This window comes from Clytia hemisphaerica, unplaced genomic scaffold, assembly GCF_902728285.1.
Source record: "Clytia hemisphaerica strain Z4C2 unplaced genomic scaffold, Clytia hemisphaerica genome assembly, whole genome shotgun sequence".
Classification (NCBI taxonomy): Eukaryota; Metazoa; Cnidaria; class Hydrozoa; order Leptothecata; family Clytiidae; genus Clytia; species Clytia hemisphaerica.
In genome coordinates, this window is record NW_027104328.1 from 807,481 (window position 1) to 824,999 (window position 17,519).

A 17,519-nucleotide genomic window follows, 5' to 3' on the forward strand; every position below is an offset into this window, starting at 1 on the left:
AAAATCTAGCTTGAATACACTCTGAAAGTGATTAAAACTAGGACCCTGCCAACGCACCGGACTTAACGAACACCGGACACACGAAAGACCGGTGTAAAATAAGGACAATTTCTACACCGGACTTAAGGAAGTCGGATGACCGGTGTCAGAGAAGGATATTTTTTTCCACCGGACAATCAAAACACCGGACATGGCCAGTCCGGTGCGTCCAGTGTTTCTTAATTTTTTGTTTCATAAATGTCCGGCGTCCAAAATTACCTGTATGCAACACCGGACTGACACGGACTTATTGCGTCCGATGTAGCAAAAGGATGCGTTGGCAGGGTCCTATAAAACTCACTTAAAATTGTCAAAAACATTCAGAAAATATTCTAGAAATTGCAAGATGCACAAAAATTAAAGGATGCGCGAATGTTCTATGTTGGATAATCAGGCCTTATTTTAGAAAGACAGGCAGCGTCAATTGGTATTCAAGAAGGGCACTTTTTCTAGTGTTTTTCCACTATAAAAAGGCTGTTTTTACCAAAATTTTAGTGATTTCAGGAGGGACAGCGTCCGATAACCAGACGCTAAAAGGGCATAAAAAAGAAAGAAAAATCAATAAAAACAAATGAAATTTCTAAGTATGAAGATGTTTATAGAAAGAGGAGATGATATCTGAATGCTCTCGATCTTTCCCTTTGCAATTTAAGATTTTTCATCCACCAAAAAACTAGATTTAGATTAAAGATGGGGAAAATGAAAATTAATGCGACTCAAATGTGGACACCGAATTGGAAAGAAGAAACCAACATGCAGAAATTCATAAATTTTGTCAACTCAAAACACAAACTGGAGTTATCAGGTAAATAGAATACACTACCACTTTGTAAGAAAACTTGGTTGCAGAAAACTGTGTTTTCTATGGGTTTAAAAGCAGTGTTAGCAGTCTTAGCTTAAAAAAATAATGTCATGTTTCAAATACTTTTTCTCTATCTTTCAGATAATTACAATGAACTATGGAAATGGTCTACTGAAGAAATTGAAATGTTTTGGGAAGAATTTTTTCATTTTTCAAAGATGAAATATTCTAAACCATACGCAAAAGTAAGAATATTCTTTTTCTGAAATTAAGTTCATGTAATGACTTTGAAATTTTTTAGAAAGAAATCAGGCTGGTTGAATTAAGTAAGGTAACAAAAAATATACAGATTAAACTTAGATCTTAATTAATTGTTGGGTGATTTGAGTGGAACTTTTGTTTTTTTAATAAGCTTTACATTTAAAAATGTCATTAAATTGCTATTTTGTGGTTTTATGTATTTTTCTTTCTTTACTGTTGTAATGTCACCATAGCAATGTGGTTTTTATGACTGACTTAACAATGTTACTTGGGAAATTCCCTATTAATCTTTTTGTCTAGGATAATTGGTTATTTCCCTAACATATTCCTTTTTTAAGAATGTTTATTATGGTGAGAAAGACTCTTATCGTTTGTTTCTATTATAGATTCAGTGAAGAGAAAATTATTGACAGTTCTAGTGCTTATAAAATCCGTTTACCTCTCAAATAAAATCCATATTTTTCTCTTCTATATGTAGGTTCTGGACAAAACTAAATCTATGCCAGAAATTCCCGAATGGTTTATAGGGTGTAGACTCAATTTTGCAGAAAATCTTTTGCAAGGAAAAGACAATGATATTGCTCTCTATATCACAGGTATATACGATTTCTTGAAATCCTGATTATAAGAAAAAAATAAAAGATACTTTAAATGTTTAGTAAACTTTTAAAATCAAGATTAAACTCATTCATTTGGTAAGTGTTTAGAGTCCAACTGGCTACCTCAAATATAAATAAACTTAGGATGTGACAAAATGCACTAATAGTAATAGGTCATATAAAATTATTAGAAGCATTTTAAACGATCTTCATTTTGTATGTTTTGAGTGTCAAATTGAAGATCAGCTGTAAAAATATGCAAAAAATCCCTCCCAAGAGAAATTTATTTTATAAAAATGTGATTGTTAACCGCAATAAATTATCCCAGTAAAAATTACTTCCCTTTAGCACAATAATAAAGTTATTGAACTAGAAAATAATCTAAGTATCTTTGCATTTAAATTTTAGGTGAAAAGAGATCAATAAAAACAGTAACTTTTGGAGAGCTTAAAAAGAATGTTGCTAAAATTGCATCATCCCTGAAAAAATGTGGCATCAAAAATGGAGATCGTGTTGTAGGTACAGAATATTTATGTCTTCAACATATCTGTATAAACTTTTCCCAAATGCAATTCTTCTTTGAATGTCAGAAACCTTTTTTTGTACAGCATATTTACGACTACTTCATATCCTTACTTATAATAAAGTTTTCTTGGTTGCAATCTCTTTTTGAATGATATAGTCCTTTTTTGAGCTGAAGATTGAAATATCAGATTCTAAGTTTTGTTATTAATCTAATGTCTAATGAAATCAAAACGAAAATTACAATCTAAGATTGAGAATTTTAATCAAATTAATGAAATTTACATATTTCTATATATTAATTTTATTCGTCCATTTTTTTGTTGATACTTAGGATATATACCAAACAATGCACTAGCAATAGAGGCAATGCTTGCTACTGCAAGTCTTGGTGCAGTATGGAGTTCAACTTCACCTGATTTTGGCGTCTCAGTTAGTAGTTTTGTCTTTTATTATGTTTTAGATAAAAGTATTTTACTGTAGTTGATTTTCTGAATGTTAAGAATATTTTTCTATTGCCTTTTTTGGTCATTTTAGTGGATTCATCACACAAAAATAGGAAAATCAATACCATTTATATATAGTGTACTTTAGTGGCAAATTTTTTGAAAAAGTTTGAAAGATATGAGAAAACTTTAGCATTTTCGTCACACCCAGGGTCACTTCTTTTACAAAACGCGAGTAGTGGCTGCAAACCACTCTTGCCAGTCAATGCGTTCAGTTTATCTTTTCCTGTCGGTCAACAAGGGTTGCATTCCTCCAGGGGTTGCCTATTTTCTTAATACATAGCTTTAATGTTTTCACTGTGATCAATTTTTAGTCAATATTAAGATCTTTTGTCATTTTCACAGGGTGTTCTGGACAGATTTCAGCAGATCAAACCAAAAATCATCTTCTCAGTAGATAGTGTCATATACAATGGAAAATCACATGATCATTTACAAAAACTAAATGCTGTTGTTAATGGTAAGTGTGTACATAATAACTATATTATTGTACTAGCCGGGGGGCGAATTATGGCTTTTTGATAGATAAGATGGTATTTATAAGTGGCCTGGTTATATCCTCCTCCATTTTTTGACTTTGTAACACAACCAATACAATCCATACCATTAATTTTGGTTCCCTTTTGAGCAAAACGTTGTGATGTCACACACTTTTTAAAAATCTCAATATTTCTAATGGGGTTTCCAAGATATTTTTTTACTTTGGTGTTTTCATAGAATTTTTGAGAACTATAAGTGAAAATTTTCAAGGTGATGGAATCTTCTAGTCTCAAAACCATGTGAAATCAAAATTCAGTTAGAAGTAGACTCTATAGTCTATTCCAAGAATTTTAAAAAAATCCCACCCAATATGTCACTTTTTCTTTTGTTTAAGTGGAAAATTTTGAAAGTTCTCAGAAGACTCTCCTGTGTATCCAGGTGTATCCTTAATCTTTCTAGAAACAAGGTGAGGTCTCTTCACCGAGCTAACTTCAAAGATAGAGAAGGCTACGATTTATCGAAAAGATCTTTATTTGATTTATAAAGTTTGAGTGGTCTCTAACTATCTCTTTTCGTGCTGATATTTTCTTCATTTTTTCGTTTTCAGGACTACCAGATTTATCAAATGTCATTATCTTACCATACGTACAAAGTGAAAAAGCTCTTGATATAACCAATATTCCTAACAGGTAGGTTCCCTGCTCAAAAATTCAGGTATGACGGGGGATCTTTACTAAATTATGGTAAAAAATTTGGAAAGGGTTGGTTGACCAAAAGATTATGACTGTGGCAGAACTTAAGCCAAATGATCCATTTCTTCGTAGACTGATTTTGTCCTTTTTTTTTTTTCTATTCTCTTTTATCACCCAAAAGAAAATAGTGGGTATATATCGTTGTGTTTACAATCCCTACAGAAAACAAAGAAAAAATCTAAAAAATCCCTTCTAAAAGCAGAACGTGTCCTACCGAGAAAAATATCCACAGAGCTGCAGTCTGGATTATGGAGACTGAAGATAAATTCCAAAGGTGCTAACCTACTGTTTATCAAATAAATCATTTTATAATTTTTTTCATAGCATGTTCATGTCAAAGTTCCTGGAGCTGTCAGACACGAATCCAACGTTGGAATTTGCTCAAGTCCCCTTCAACCATCCATTGTTTATCATGTATTCTTCGGGGACGACTGGTCCTCCAAAATGTATGGTTCATTCCGTTGGTGTAAGTTTTGAAAATCCATTTTTGATTCATTATGTAACTGTACTTTCCTTAAGGGAAATAATTTGAAGAAGTAAATTTGGTGGATTTGGTAGATTTGTTAAGAATCCGCCAAATTAAATTACGGTCAAATTTAATTTTTACCCATTCGCCGAATTCCCATTAAGTTTAAATCAATATTTAAATTCCCCAAAGTATTTGCTCTTTCAGGCCTTAAAACAGATTTTTTCCTTTTTTAATGGCGTTTTTTTGGAAGAAAATGTCCTTCATCCACCAAATTAAATTCCCTCTGAAAATTTTTTTCCGGCAATCCGCCAAATTGAATTCCCGCCAAAAATTCTTCCCTTATCTTGTAGTGGACTCTCGATAGTTCGAACTTCTATAATTCGAATCTTTCTATAATTCGAACTTACTCTCGGTTCCCGTCAAGAGGAAACCCTCGTAAAATACTCTCTACATTTTAATACCTCTGTAATTCGAATGAACCAAACTTCCCATTTGAGTCTGAATTAGCAAGAGCAGTACTTTTTTTAAAAAAGATTTGTAACCTGTTATTTCTTTTGACCAAATACTTTCATGATTTTATACGACCTGAATAATTGCCGTCAAACTGTTTGGTTATTGAACACTTCTTTGCTTTTGAAATTTTTACTGGGACTTAAAATCGCCGAAATTTAATTCCCGCAAAGTTGAAGTCTGCCCAATATTGCAGGCACTGATCTCTAACTACTGGACTGGATCGGGCTACCCGTATATAGGAAGCGTGTCCATGTTTAGAGCTGACATGTCCGCCATCTTGTTTTCAATTCTGGTCGTCAACAACGTGAAATTCGAACGTTCGAAAATCAAAGGTAAAATAGAAAACAACATGGCGAACTAGTCGACTTCGAAACTGGACACACTTCCACTGGAAATCCACAGATCCACAGTTGGCCTAGCTAGTGTGTAAAAGAATATATCTGTGCTTGTAGGGAACACTGATCCAACATTTAAAAGAACACATCTTACATGGAAACACAACCAAAAAAGATATCATGCTTTATTACACAACCGTAAGTCCTTTTTGTTATTGTTGCCATTATAGTGATTTCCTAAATCGGAAAAGTAGATAACAAAGCTTGGTCGTGTTTAAAATTGCGTTTGCTTCTAGCCCGAAAAGATTCCAGCCTTATCTCAATGTTAGCATTGTCGTGTTAATAAAAGTCAAGAACACGTGTCAAAAGTTAATAAATGAAAAAACAAACAAGAAGCCCGTTGGGCGTGAAGGCCCAGCAAAAAGTAACGTGTTGAAAACGAGCGTGCAAAATGTATGACCCTGTTGACATGGATCAAAGTGAAGACTGGAAAATTTTTTCCAAAATCACCGCTGTACTTCTCATTGGTTAGGCGCTTGAAATTTTATTGAATGGTCTCCTACCAAACGGGTCTACAGTCGCAGGTTCACCCGGTTGAATACTCTCATGTACCTAATAGCTGGGGGGTTTGCAATAAGCGGGGGTGGGGTTGGAAAAAATCTCAAAACTTAATAAGCGGGGGGGGGGTTGGAATAAAAATGTCCATGGTGGAAAATTTCCATAAATTATGCGCGCCCATAGATATATATTAAAACACACCCACGAATATATAGTGAGTGGGCGCTTTTTAACCAATTAGGTGCACTCACATATGCAGGGAGAAATATCCCTGCAGGCATGTTAGTTGGACCAGACCGTAAACCAGAAAAGTAATCTTAAAAAAACATAGTATAAGAAAGCCGCGGCTGGAATGAGTACAGCTGAATTTCTGTTGTTCTATCTATGTCGTAGGAACGAATTTTTTTATGGTTCAGTGACAATTTCCATTGTTAACTTGATTTGACTTTTAAAAAACTCCCTCGTTAGACGTAATTTTGCTCATAAACCCAAATCTCTTGATAATTCGCACTTCGCACATTCATAACATCAAAGTAAAAGAAAAGACTCTTGATTTAAAAGTACTAGAACGTCAGAATGACAGTGCTTTTAAGAACTTGAAGAAAATTGAGTGCCTCGAAATGCCTTCCTGATTATTCTGAAAAATTATTACTGGTATTAGTAAATAAATATTCAAGCTGCATTCTGTGAAAATTCCATTCGAAAAACAACAGTATTGAGGCGACAGCAAGTATTCAAAGTTTAACATTTGAAAATTAGTTCTTTTAAATAAAATGTGTGTTATTTGGTCCTAAATTTTTTAAAATTTATTTGGAATTTATAAAAATAAACTTCAAATAAGGTAAAGAGAGAGGATAGTGAGAAAAATGAAACTTGAAAAGTAATTGTTCTTCAATTGAATATTATGAACACTTTTAAGGTTAAGGATTTTGTTACCTTCGACTTAGTTCTTATAAACCACGGAGACACAGATAGAACATCCATTTACGACAAAAAACAATAGCGTCATCATTCCAGCCGTGGCTTTCTTATACTATGAAAAAAATAGACGATGAAATAGTTTACGGTCTGCATATCCAGGCTAATAAAATTCATGTGGTTAATGTGAGTTAACAGTTAATGTGACAGATCTTGAAATGACCATTTTCACCGTTCATGCGTTGTAACGATGAAAAATGTTTCAATCTAGTTCAAATTTACCCATAAGCTGCATTTTAGTGTCCGTTAACAAATTCCAGAATCAGTTTATACTTTAAACTATTATGTGAGTCGAGTTTGAAAAATCAAGCTACCGACCGTTTGGCGTTTAATGCGACAGATCCAGAAATGACCATTTTTATTTATTTAATATACGTGTAGAATCATGAAAAAAGTCCCAATCTTGTTCAAATTTAGACATGAGCTGCATTTTAGTCTCCATTAACATAATTCCATAATCAGTTTATTCGAAATAATTCTGTGTCGAGTTTAAAAAACCAAGCCACCAATTTGTCAAAAGAGACAGATCCAGAAATAACAACTATTTTCACGTGTAGCATCATGGAAAAAGTTCCAATCTTGTTCCAATTTACACATGAGCTCCATTTTAGTGTCCATTACCAAATTCCAGAATCAGTTTACTTGAAATAATTATGTGTTGAGTTTGAAAATTATACCACGTCCAACCACTGACCACCGTTGTTTTGTTCGTTCAGCGACAGATCCCAGCGACAGATCCAGAAGTGACTGTTTTCTTATGTAGCATCAAGAAAAAAGTTCCAATCTTATTCAATTTTACACATCAGCTGCATTTCAGTTTATTTATTTCTATATCCGAAGCCATATTTCCTAAAAATAAAGTCTTTTTGAAAACAAGAAACTAAAAATGAAAGTGATTTAAGGTAGAATTTTCACTCATAAAACTTTATGAAAACTTGAGCAAAGACTATAAGATATGGCAGAATGTTGAAAAAGGTTTATACAGAAAAATCATTACAAAATTTCTTTGGTTTGAAAGTCTCTTGACCACTAAAGCAAAGAAAATGTTCAAGAAAGTATGAATCAACCTCCTCGCTTCGACCGCCATCTTGTTTTGTTTTGAAAATTGTATTGAAGGAGCGCGGAATCAGAAAATATATCTTTTATAGCCAGTATCCGACTTTAGCAAGCTTTTCCCTCTCAAAATTAAAAAGTGTGTTACTGGTTTTAAGCGCCGTTTTTACCAAAACGGACCGACAGACAGCAGACGGACAGACAGCAGACGGACACGGACGGAAAGTTGCAAATGAAAGGCCCTATCGCTAGCGCTGGGCCAAAAATAGAAATCAAACCATCACCTAAATTCAATTTGCTTACGATTTCAAACCTGAAATGCTGCAAATCTTGACCCGTACAAGACGACGATTTTTGACGAGTTTTAACACGACTAGTAATCGGCTATTCCAGAAATACTATGTTGAGGAGGTGTGACGTCCATGGCGGTCAGTAAAATGAGGTAGAAAAATCTAGGGTGGTCAGTAGAGTGAAGTGAAAAACTCCAGAGTGGTCAGTAAAATGAAGTTGAAAATCCAGGGGTGTTGTAAAACGAAGTTGAAAATCCAGGGTGGTCCAAAAATGAGAAAAAAATCCAAGGGGTCCTGAAAAATTGCGAAACAAATCCAGGGTGTCACCTTTCCCCAAAAAAACCTCCTTGACATAGAAGGTAAAATATTTTCCTGGAACAGCCCAATTACTCTAAAGTATTAGCCTGTGTACACTCTTTTTCACATTCTTTTGGTCTAGACTGGATGGATGATGTGGAACTGGATGGTGTCATTCTTAGCGACCGGAGCATCAGTCGTTCTGTATGATGGCTCACCTTTTCAACCTACACCCAATGTGTTGTGGGATCTCATCCAAGAGTTAAAGTGAGTAACACCCACTTGGCTTGTATAAAACCCGGAGGTAGATTTTCAATCCCAACCAACCAGAATTTTTGATTGGAGTTTTTTGGAAGTGGCACCCTAGATATGCCAGAAAAGTAGGATCGCATTGGAAGGTTCTTATTTATAGGTTAACTGACCCCGTGCAAAGTATATTCAACATTATGTATGGATTCACGTGGCAAATCCCCAACAATGTTATGTTAAAGTACCTTTGTTGTGTATTGAAACCTTGGCCGTCGGTGATCTTCCTACACTTTACATATTCTATCATCAAGCGGAGAAGCTTCGATCGCAAAACTTTGGAATGGAATAAGGAAATGGGAGAAATAAAGAATTTACACCCTGCATTATTGCATTCATTGCATTCATTTTACTTTAGCGGAACTAATTTTCACGAAAAACATTGCTTTCGGATCTTAAAAAGAGCTTTAGGTAATTAAAATATCTTTACAAAAACAAAAGAGTGTGGAAGTGCGTTACGAGCGAAGGTTGGAATTGTTCGTAGCTCTCATATTTAAATACTCGTCCATTTGTTTCTTTCAGGATCACAATATTAGGCACAGGAGCCCGATGGATTGAAGCTCTCGAAGAGAAAAACATACATCCAGGTATTGAAATAGGAATAAATATTTTTCATTTAAAAGAACAATTTTATAAAAACACAATGCTCAATTTCGTCAAAAACCTTCAAGCTAGGAACGATTCCAGCCTTCTCTCGTAACGCCCATCCCCACTAAGATCCGAAAGCAATGTCTTCCATGGAAATCTTCCCTGCAAAAATGAAAGAATTTACATGAAAAGTTAAACCACTCGATCTCGATTATAGCGGAAACACACAATTTGGATTCGCTGCACACCATCTTGTCGACTGGTTCACCTCTCAAACCAACAAGTTATGAATTCGTTTACAAACACATCAAAAATGATATTCTTCTCGGTTCAATCACAGGTGCGTTAACCTCATCAACTATTTTTTGAATTTCTTAAACTTTGAAGAAAGAAATTTTAGTCGGAAAATCAAGCCCTCGGAATAATAAATCTACGGAAGCCGAGAGGGGACATCCAAACTTTCTTTTTTTGTCGACTTTTTTTCTTTTTTTGTCGACTTATTTTCTTTTTTTGTTGACTTTTTTTCTTTTTTGTCAACTTTTTTTCTTTTTTTGAAAACTTTTTTTCTTTTTTTGAAAACTTTTTTTCTTATTTTTGAAACCTTTTTATTTTTTTTGCGGACTTTCTTTTTTTCAAAAAAGGTTTTTTGCCCCGCAGGGGCTTTTGTTACTTCACGTAGCGGACTTGCTCGCCAGAAAAAATATTCAGATTCAGATTCATGTTGTTTCTTCCGATTCTGAGCGGGCCGCCGCGGTTGATTGAAAAATGTTCGCGCGCACCTAATATTATATCTTTTTTGTTGCTACTTGGTACTTTATAAGAATCAAATCAATATCTCTTGATTGAAGGCAATATGCCTTTCGGTAATTAGTTCTTACTACAAAGTAAACAAAGTATGGCGAAAAAGATGAGCATAATTATTTTTATTATAAGCATCTACTTTATAAGAATCAAATCAATAACTTTCGATTGAAGGCAATATGCCTTTCGGTAATTAGTTCTCACAAAGTAAACAAAGGATGGCGAAAAAGATGAGCATAATTATTTTTATTATAAGCATCTACTTTATAAGAATCAAATCAATAACTTTCGATTGAAGGCAATATGCCTTTCGGTAATTAGTTCTCACAAAGTAAACAAAGGATGGTGAAAAAGATGAACCTATTTATTTTCATTGTAAGCATTTTCTTTATAAGAATCAAATCAATAACTCTTGATTGAAGGCAATATGCCTTTCGGTAATCAGTTCTTACAAAGTAAACAAAAGATAGCGAAAAAATTGAGCATATTTATTTTCATTATAAGCATCTACTTTATAAGAATCAAATCAATTTCAGAATTTTTAGCGTTTCCACTGTGATAACATGTGAGCGATAACTTCTCTCTTTGAGATGTGAGCGACCGTCTATCGCATGTCATCTCAAAAGTAAAGTTGAAACCAAGCTTTCTTCCAACTTAAATTTTATCGATTAAACGAATTTAAAATCTACACATGCGTTAATTTGCTTACTTAGGGATATTTCGAAAGGAAGCTCTGCGGGGCATTCATAGCGACAGCTACTTGCTAGTTTTAAATTTAACTTTTATCTCGAGATCTAGACACTAAAACATAACAAACCATACCATTTTTAAACCCGGGGGTTTTTTGAAAAAAAGAAAAAATGTTTTCAAAAAAAGAAAAAAAGTCTTCAAATCAAAAAAAGAAAAAAAGTCGGCAAAAAAAGAAAAAAAGTCAGCAAAAAAAGAAAAAAAGTCGACAAAAAAGAAAAAAAGTCAGCAAAAAAAGAAAAAAAGTCGACAAAAAAGAAAAAAAGTCGGCAAAAAAAGAAAAAAAGTCGGTCAAAAAAGAAAAAAAGTCGACAAAAAAGAAAGTTTGGATGTCCCTTCTCGGCTTCTGTATAAATCCCTCCAAAATTTGGTTTCTTTCTCTTAGAAGCCTAATTATTAAACACCCCCATATTGATTTCACGATTTTTCCATATCCACCCCGGAGCTTGATAGGACCCCTCCCTCATTTTTAAATTTTTGAAAATATGGTTTTAGTCTATAATTACCTCATTTGGGGGGGGGGGTATTTAGAGGTAAAACTTCCAACCCCACGGTAATTGCCCCCCCCTTAGAGATGTTTTTGTTTTTAGGTACCCAAGAGAAGTTACCTTGCTTATCTAAATAATTATTTTATCTAAACTCTTTTTCAGGTGGCACAGACATTATATCATGCTTTGCTGGTCAAAATCCCATGATCCCTGTATACAAGGGCGAAATCCAAAGTCGAAACCTGGGAATGGCAATGGAAAGCTGGGACGAAAATGGTATGGACTCTCGAAATACAGTGTGTCCTGAAAAAAAGGGGACAAATCTTTAAAATCCTCATAAATTTTTTGTTTACTAAATATTTCTATCTCACAAACCTATTCAATCATCTTGGGAATAGAATATTTATTGATTGAACAGAGAATTTTAAATTTATCTAAGTCCAGTTAAGATGATGAGTTATGATGATTTTACTCTATATAAAAATTTGTTCGCTTTCTTGGGGCACAATGTATGATCATGTCACTTCTTTTTCTCACTTCTATAGCAAGTACTTTTCGTGCTTAGTTGTACGATGTTGCTAACATTTCTTTGGGAGGTCACCTTAAACAATTTTAAGAATTTCTTAAGAGGTATAGATTCCCTTAACCTCCAACGAGGTACAAAAATGTGCCAAATTTGCGTGCTTTTTCCTTTGACAGTTTTCATCTTTCCAAATCTATAGTGATTAGTAATGAATTATTAAGCCTGTAGTAAGCAACAAAATAAGAATTAGAAACCCGGGTGCTAACCATGGTTTTGCCAGACGATGAAAAAATGGCAGTTAGGTAAAATTCAACTTCATCAAAGACTATCTTTAAAATGAAGTCAACGATAAACATGAAAGATTTTCCGAACTACCAATTCCGGCACATTTAAAGAAACGGTAAATGGCTCATGTATCAATTAATACACCAATTTCCCATCAGCAGATTTATATGAAAAGTCACGAAAAACGCCGAGTAAAGCTTTGATTGGCCAAAAAATGCGTACATAAACATATTTTTTATCAAAATGTCCAAAGTATGAGAGCTTTACTCGACGTTTATTCGTGACTTTGTTACATAAATCTGCTAATAGGAAAAATCATGTACATTAAAGGAAGAAATTTTGGCGGGAATTTAATTTGGCGGATGGCCGAAAAAGTTTTTTCAGATGGAATTTAATTTGGCGGTTGCAGGATATTCAGGGTCGAAATTGATAGCAAAATCGTTGAAAACCCGATTTTGGAGCCTGAAATAGGACGAAATCTGGCGGTACGTTATATAAATTAAATTTGGCGAGACTTTAATTTGGCGGACGGCGGAAAATATATATTTTGGCGGGAACTTAATTTGGCGGATTTTGGCCAAATTTTCTTTCCGCCAAAATTTCTTCCTTTAATGTATTTATTCTTTTGACCAGGTGATGCAGTATACGGAACATCAGGAGAGCTTGTGTGCACCAAACCGTTCCCATCAATGCCCGTCTGTTTTTGGAACGATCAAGAGGGTAAAAGATATCACAAATCCTACTTCAACAAATTTAAAGGTAGATTTTTTTTAACCTTACTTATTTCTTGGTATTCTATTCCTCTTTCGATAGCTATCTACCTGAAGGTAGGAAGGGCACCACTCTTTCTCCCTGGATTGCTCCACTTACCATCGATCCTTCTCTTAATTGCTCAGCATCAAGCAGAAAGGCATGGAGTACTATTTTGAGAATCTTTGGTATGACCCGGCTGGGGGTTGAACCCACAACCTTGCGAACCGTAGCCGGATGCTCTACCACATCACCGCGGTTCGCTTAATCTAATATCTAAAGCTCAGTCTGGAGAAATCTTTTTTGGGCCCTTTTTACGCCGGCCCTGATTCAGCACCGGCTTCTTTTATGCCAGCTCTTATTACGCCGAAGCTCATTTTTAAATATTTTTAGACCGGTCCTAATTTAATTCCAATCCCTATACACCGGCCCTCATTACGCCAGCTCTCATTACGCCAGTGACGAAAAACTAACGGCAATAAGGACCGGTGTCACGGTAAATTAAGACCCGGGAGATTAGGACCCCTCGTGTCCTAAATGCCCGGTAAATTAAGATCGGGGAGGGAAATACTCCTACCCCAGGCATCTAACTAACACTCTTGAATTTACTGACAAAAAAAACACATTCGAAACCACGACTTTCAAAAGTCACAAAGACGGTGGGGTGAGTTCTTTCAGGTTTTTTAGCAATAAAAAGGCTTTAATTAGATTTTAATTGGCGAAGTCATGTTTCACCGGGAAAATAGGACTCTTCTACCTGGAAAGACGAATTTTGTTTGAGTCTTACTTTCCCGTATCGATCTAAATTTCCTGGGAGATCAGGACTTTTGAAGTCATAATATCCCAGCAAATCATGACTTTGAAGTCCTAATCTCCCGGAGTCTTAATTTACCGCTACACCGGTGTAAAAAGGGCCGATAAGGTAGGCAGAAAAGCATCGATGTCAGAAAGTTATGTAGTGTGTCCTACTAGTACTACTTATGATTATTTGAGAAGGTAAAAATAATTACTCTAAAGTCCCGAATAAATTTTTATCTTAAGGTGTGTGGAGCCATGGTGATTTTTGTGAAATTTCATCTCAGACTGGTGGTATCGTCATGCTTGGTCGAAGGTTTGTCATTTGTCTTTATGTTGGTTTGAAACTTTTGGCCGTGACACTAACAGTGAACTCGGATCTCTAATTTTAGTGAAAAATGAGGTTTTTTGGATACACTTACTGTAACGCTCTTTGTTTTGTGATCGGAATCACACAGTTTTCATCAATACCGTACTTACTGCACCTTTCGAATGTTCGCTCAACATTTAATTCGTTGAGTATTATGAAAAATATTGTTGCTATTGTTTTCGAATACCCGCAAAGCTTCTGATTAGACAAGCGTTGAAATTCTATTGTAACGTCATGTGATCTAGATAGGATTTCCTACCTACTAACCACGGCACACTTTAAAGCCAAAGCACTCTACCTAGCCCTTTGGGCTTCACATAAATATGTAGGTATCGTTACCAAACGTCTATTTAGTAGGTCCTCTAACAGAATACAAATATTGAGCCCTCAGAATCTCCTTGGAGGTAAAGCTAGATGATGCTATCGTCCGTGAAAGCAAAGGGATAATCTTTACAACGATTTTAATAGTAAAGAGTAATCAAAACTTGGCCAACATCAAGCAGCATCAAGACTTATTACATAATCCAAATCTACTCTTATATTTCTTTGGTGAAAGGGATGGTAAACGCGGGAAAAATACATGCACACAATTTAAGGCAGTTTACGAAAAAAATAATAGTAGTGGTAGAGTATGGATTAAACGCTGTAAACACCTCCGCCACTGTTTACTCCGCCCCCATAGCTTCAGCCCCCCCTTACTTTTTGGGGGGGGCTAAGAAATATTTTGGCCTTTAAAGAGCCTGGGGGCTAAAATTACCAAAATATTTGGGGGGACCTAGATTGTTGGGGGGAACCTAGATAATCTGACTGAGACTCTGGGGGCTGTTTAGACTGGAGTCGTTTATAATGCGTGTAATACTAATAATACCAATACTAACAATAATAATAATAATAATAATAATACGGGATTTAGTTTGTATAAACGACTGGAAGAATCCGGTGTTCCAGCCTTATAGATACAGGGGCTAGCTACGCAGAAACTTGCGTAGCGAGAAAACAATTTATCAAGCAACAACAAACTCTCAAAACGAAATCAACTCAAATGAAAAACTTTCAATACACAAATCCACACATATTTTTTTTCTCGAGAATTATTTTGAGCAGGAAAAAATTATAATTGCAATATTGACACTTTTCTTTTGTTTGGAGTTAGTGCACAAAGGTTTCTAGACGACTAAAATTGTTCCATTCATTACTTTTTGCTTTATTTCTAACTACTATGTATAAATTAGTCGTCTAGCTTGCTAGACTAGGGGCTGTTCAGCTAATTCTAAAAGATGTCTTATCTTACTGTTAAATCGAATATAAAAAGCAAAAGATTTGTGAACATAAATATTAATACAAGTAAAATTTAGTTTTCATTTATCAGTACCGTACTCACATATATTTTTTATTGACTTCTCTCTACGGGGGCGGGTGGAAAATATTTTTGTTTTTTCCCCAAGTGTTAGGGGGCCTAGCACAAGGCAATTTTTTGGGGGGAGCTAAATTGTTGGGGGGACCTTACTTTGTTGGGGGGAGCTAGAAACCTGGCTGAAGCTATGGCCCCGGGCTAAACTCCATTTTCAAATTTATCCCGCCTCCGTAGTTACTCCTCTTACAGACGATAGGATTGTTAAGCTTGAACTTACAATAATTTTTGAATTTTCTTTTTTCGATTGCGTTTCCAGTGATGGAACATTGAATCCAAATGGTGTTCGGTTCGGAAGTGCCGAAATCTACAATATCGTCAGCCCAACTAATTTTGAAGAAATATCGGACGCTCTTTGTGTCGGACAGGAGACGAAAAGTGGTGAACGCGTTGTGCTCTTCATAAAAATGAGCGAAGGATATAGGTAATCTTTATAATGAGAGGTTTGACAACCATTTTCGTCTCAAAAAGGCCCCTTTAGGTTCCCTATAGTATTATTCATTGATAAAAATAGAGAATTTGTTATCCTGTGGACCATTGAGTTTAAAGTCCGAAGCTAGAGACGAATGTTCGCACACCCCAAATGCAGATGTATTTTGTGGAGTATTAAATAAACTTCCATGTGCGGAGATTTGATCTCTCCGGGGAAGGGTCAGAGAATAAGGTAATTTTAGAATTTGGAAAGGGCAAACGGATTGTAAAATCTTCTTAGCACTTAATAGTTCTGGAGTATCAGTAGAAACGTAGAAGCATTGTAGATTTTATATTTTAGATGTAAACTTTATACGTACTTCTGCTACTGAATATACGAATATACGAATTAAAAAGATATTTACTGTACAAAACAGTACGCAATCAAAACAAGTGCGGTTTAAGTCTCGTGATTGCGCACGCGCCTTTTCTCTCCCTAGACTTTGAACCGAATCTTGTTTCTCACTTTTCAGTTTCACCAGCGAGCTTGTTAAGAAAGTACGCGGGCTTATTCGTCAACAACTCTCCGCCCGACACGTACCGGAGATCATACTTCAATGTACCGACATCCCTTACACGGCGTCGGGAAAGAAAGTCGAAGTTGCCGTCAAAAGGATTTTGAATGGAGAAGATATTAAACAGAGGGGTGCTTTCAGTAACCCTGAATCGTTGGACCAGTACTATAATATACCGGAGTTGAAAGTCAAATAATGGATGCTTACTCCTCTAGAACAGTATTTTATCGGTAAAATTATTTGCCAAATTATTTATCATATACGATGAAACGTTTGTATGTTTCCCTTTAACGATTTTTTGTCCTGGGGTTTCGAAGCTTGATTTATACCATGGGGCCGTCCATATAGTACGTACGCAAAGATTTTCCAAAAATTTGACACCCCCTCCCCCCTTGTACGCAGAGAACAATAGAAGTGATGTCATTTAAACAATAGATGTACGCTTTTGCTAAACCCCCTCTCCCCCCTCCACTGCGTACGTACTATATGGATGGCCCCCATCGTAACTTCTAACGTATTTATAAGGTGTTTATTTCACGGTTATGGCTGCCAATCTATCATCCTAAAATTGTAATTTTAATCTACTTTAAGGGTTAAAAGGATAGAAATTTTTCCGCGGTATTTGCGAACTCGTCTTCGAGAAAATAAATTCCGTGAAAGTTCTTGCATATATCTTATCAAGAATTCATCTTGGTGATTTTAGAGACATTTATTCGAATTCCTGTCAGGTATGTATAATTTTAGGTATTATCTAAAGACCAAAATTCTTCGTTCACCTGACAAAGGTTCAATCTCAAAACTAGACGATCCTATCGTCTACACAAGATCACTAAAAAGGGAATAGTTTAGGAGAGGCGTGATAAATTCGGGTGGAGTAAGCAGTGGCGGAGATGTTCCAAAAATCTACCGCCACTTTTTTTCCCGTAAACCGCCCTGACGCCCTAATTCTTTCTCGCATTTACTATAAACGGACGATAGCATCGTCTATCTCAAAACAAGTGTCTTGGTTAAAATT

The 17,519-nt window shown here is 35.4% G+C and overlaps 1 protein-coding gene across 1 annotated transcript; it reads left to right on the forward strand.

The window, feature by feature from the left end:
* Positions 1 to 693: 693 nt before the first annotated feature.
* LOC136817679 (acetoacetyl-CoA synthetase-like) lies at positions 694 to 17,423 on the forward strand. The gene is made up of 17 exons (XM_067073996.1): positions 694 to 844; positions 983 to 1,086; positions 1,581 to 1,698; positions 2,110 to 2,220; positions 2,558 to 2,655; positions 3,075 to 3,189; positions 3,817 to 3,898; positions 4,286 to 4,427; positions 5,396 to 5,476; positions 8,597 to 8,721; positions 9,283 to 9,347; positions 9,566 to 9,688; positions 11,547 to 11,660; positions 12,826 to 12,951; positions 13,984 to 14,053; positions 15,778 to 15,942; positions 16,463 to 17,423. Exons 1-17 carry the CDS (start codon positions 730 to 732, stop codon positions 16,698 to 16,700), a joined length of 1,992 nt encoding a protein of 663 aa, XP_066930097.1. The 5' UTR covers positions 694 to 729; the 3' UTR covers positions 16,701 to 17,423.
* The last annotated feature ends 96 nt before the right edge of the window (positions 17,424 to 17,519 follow it).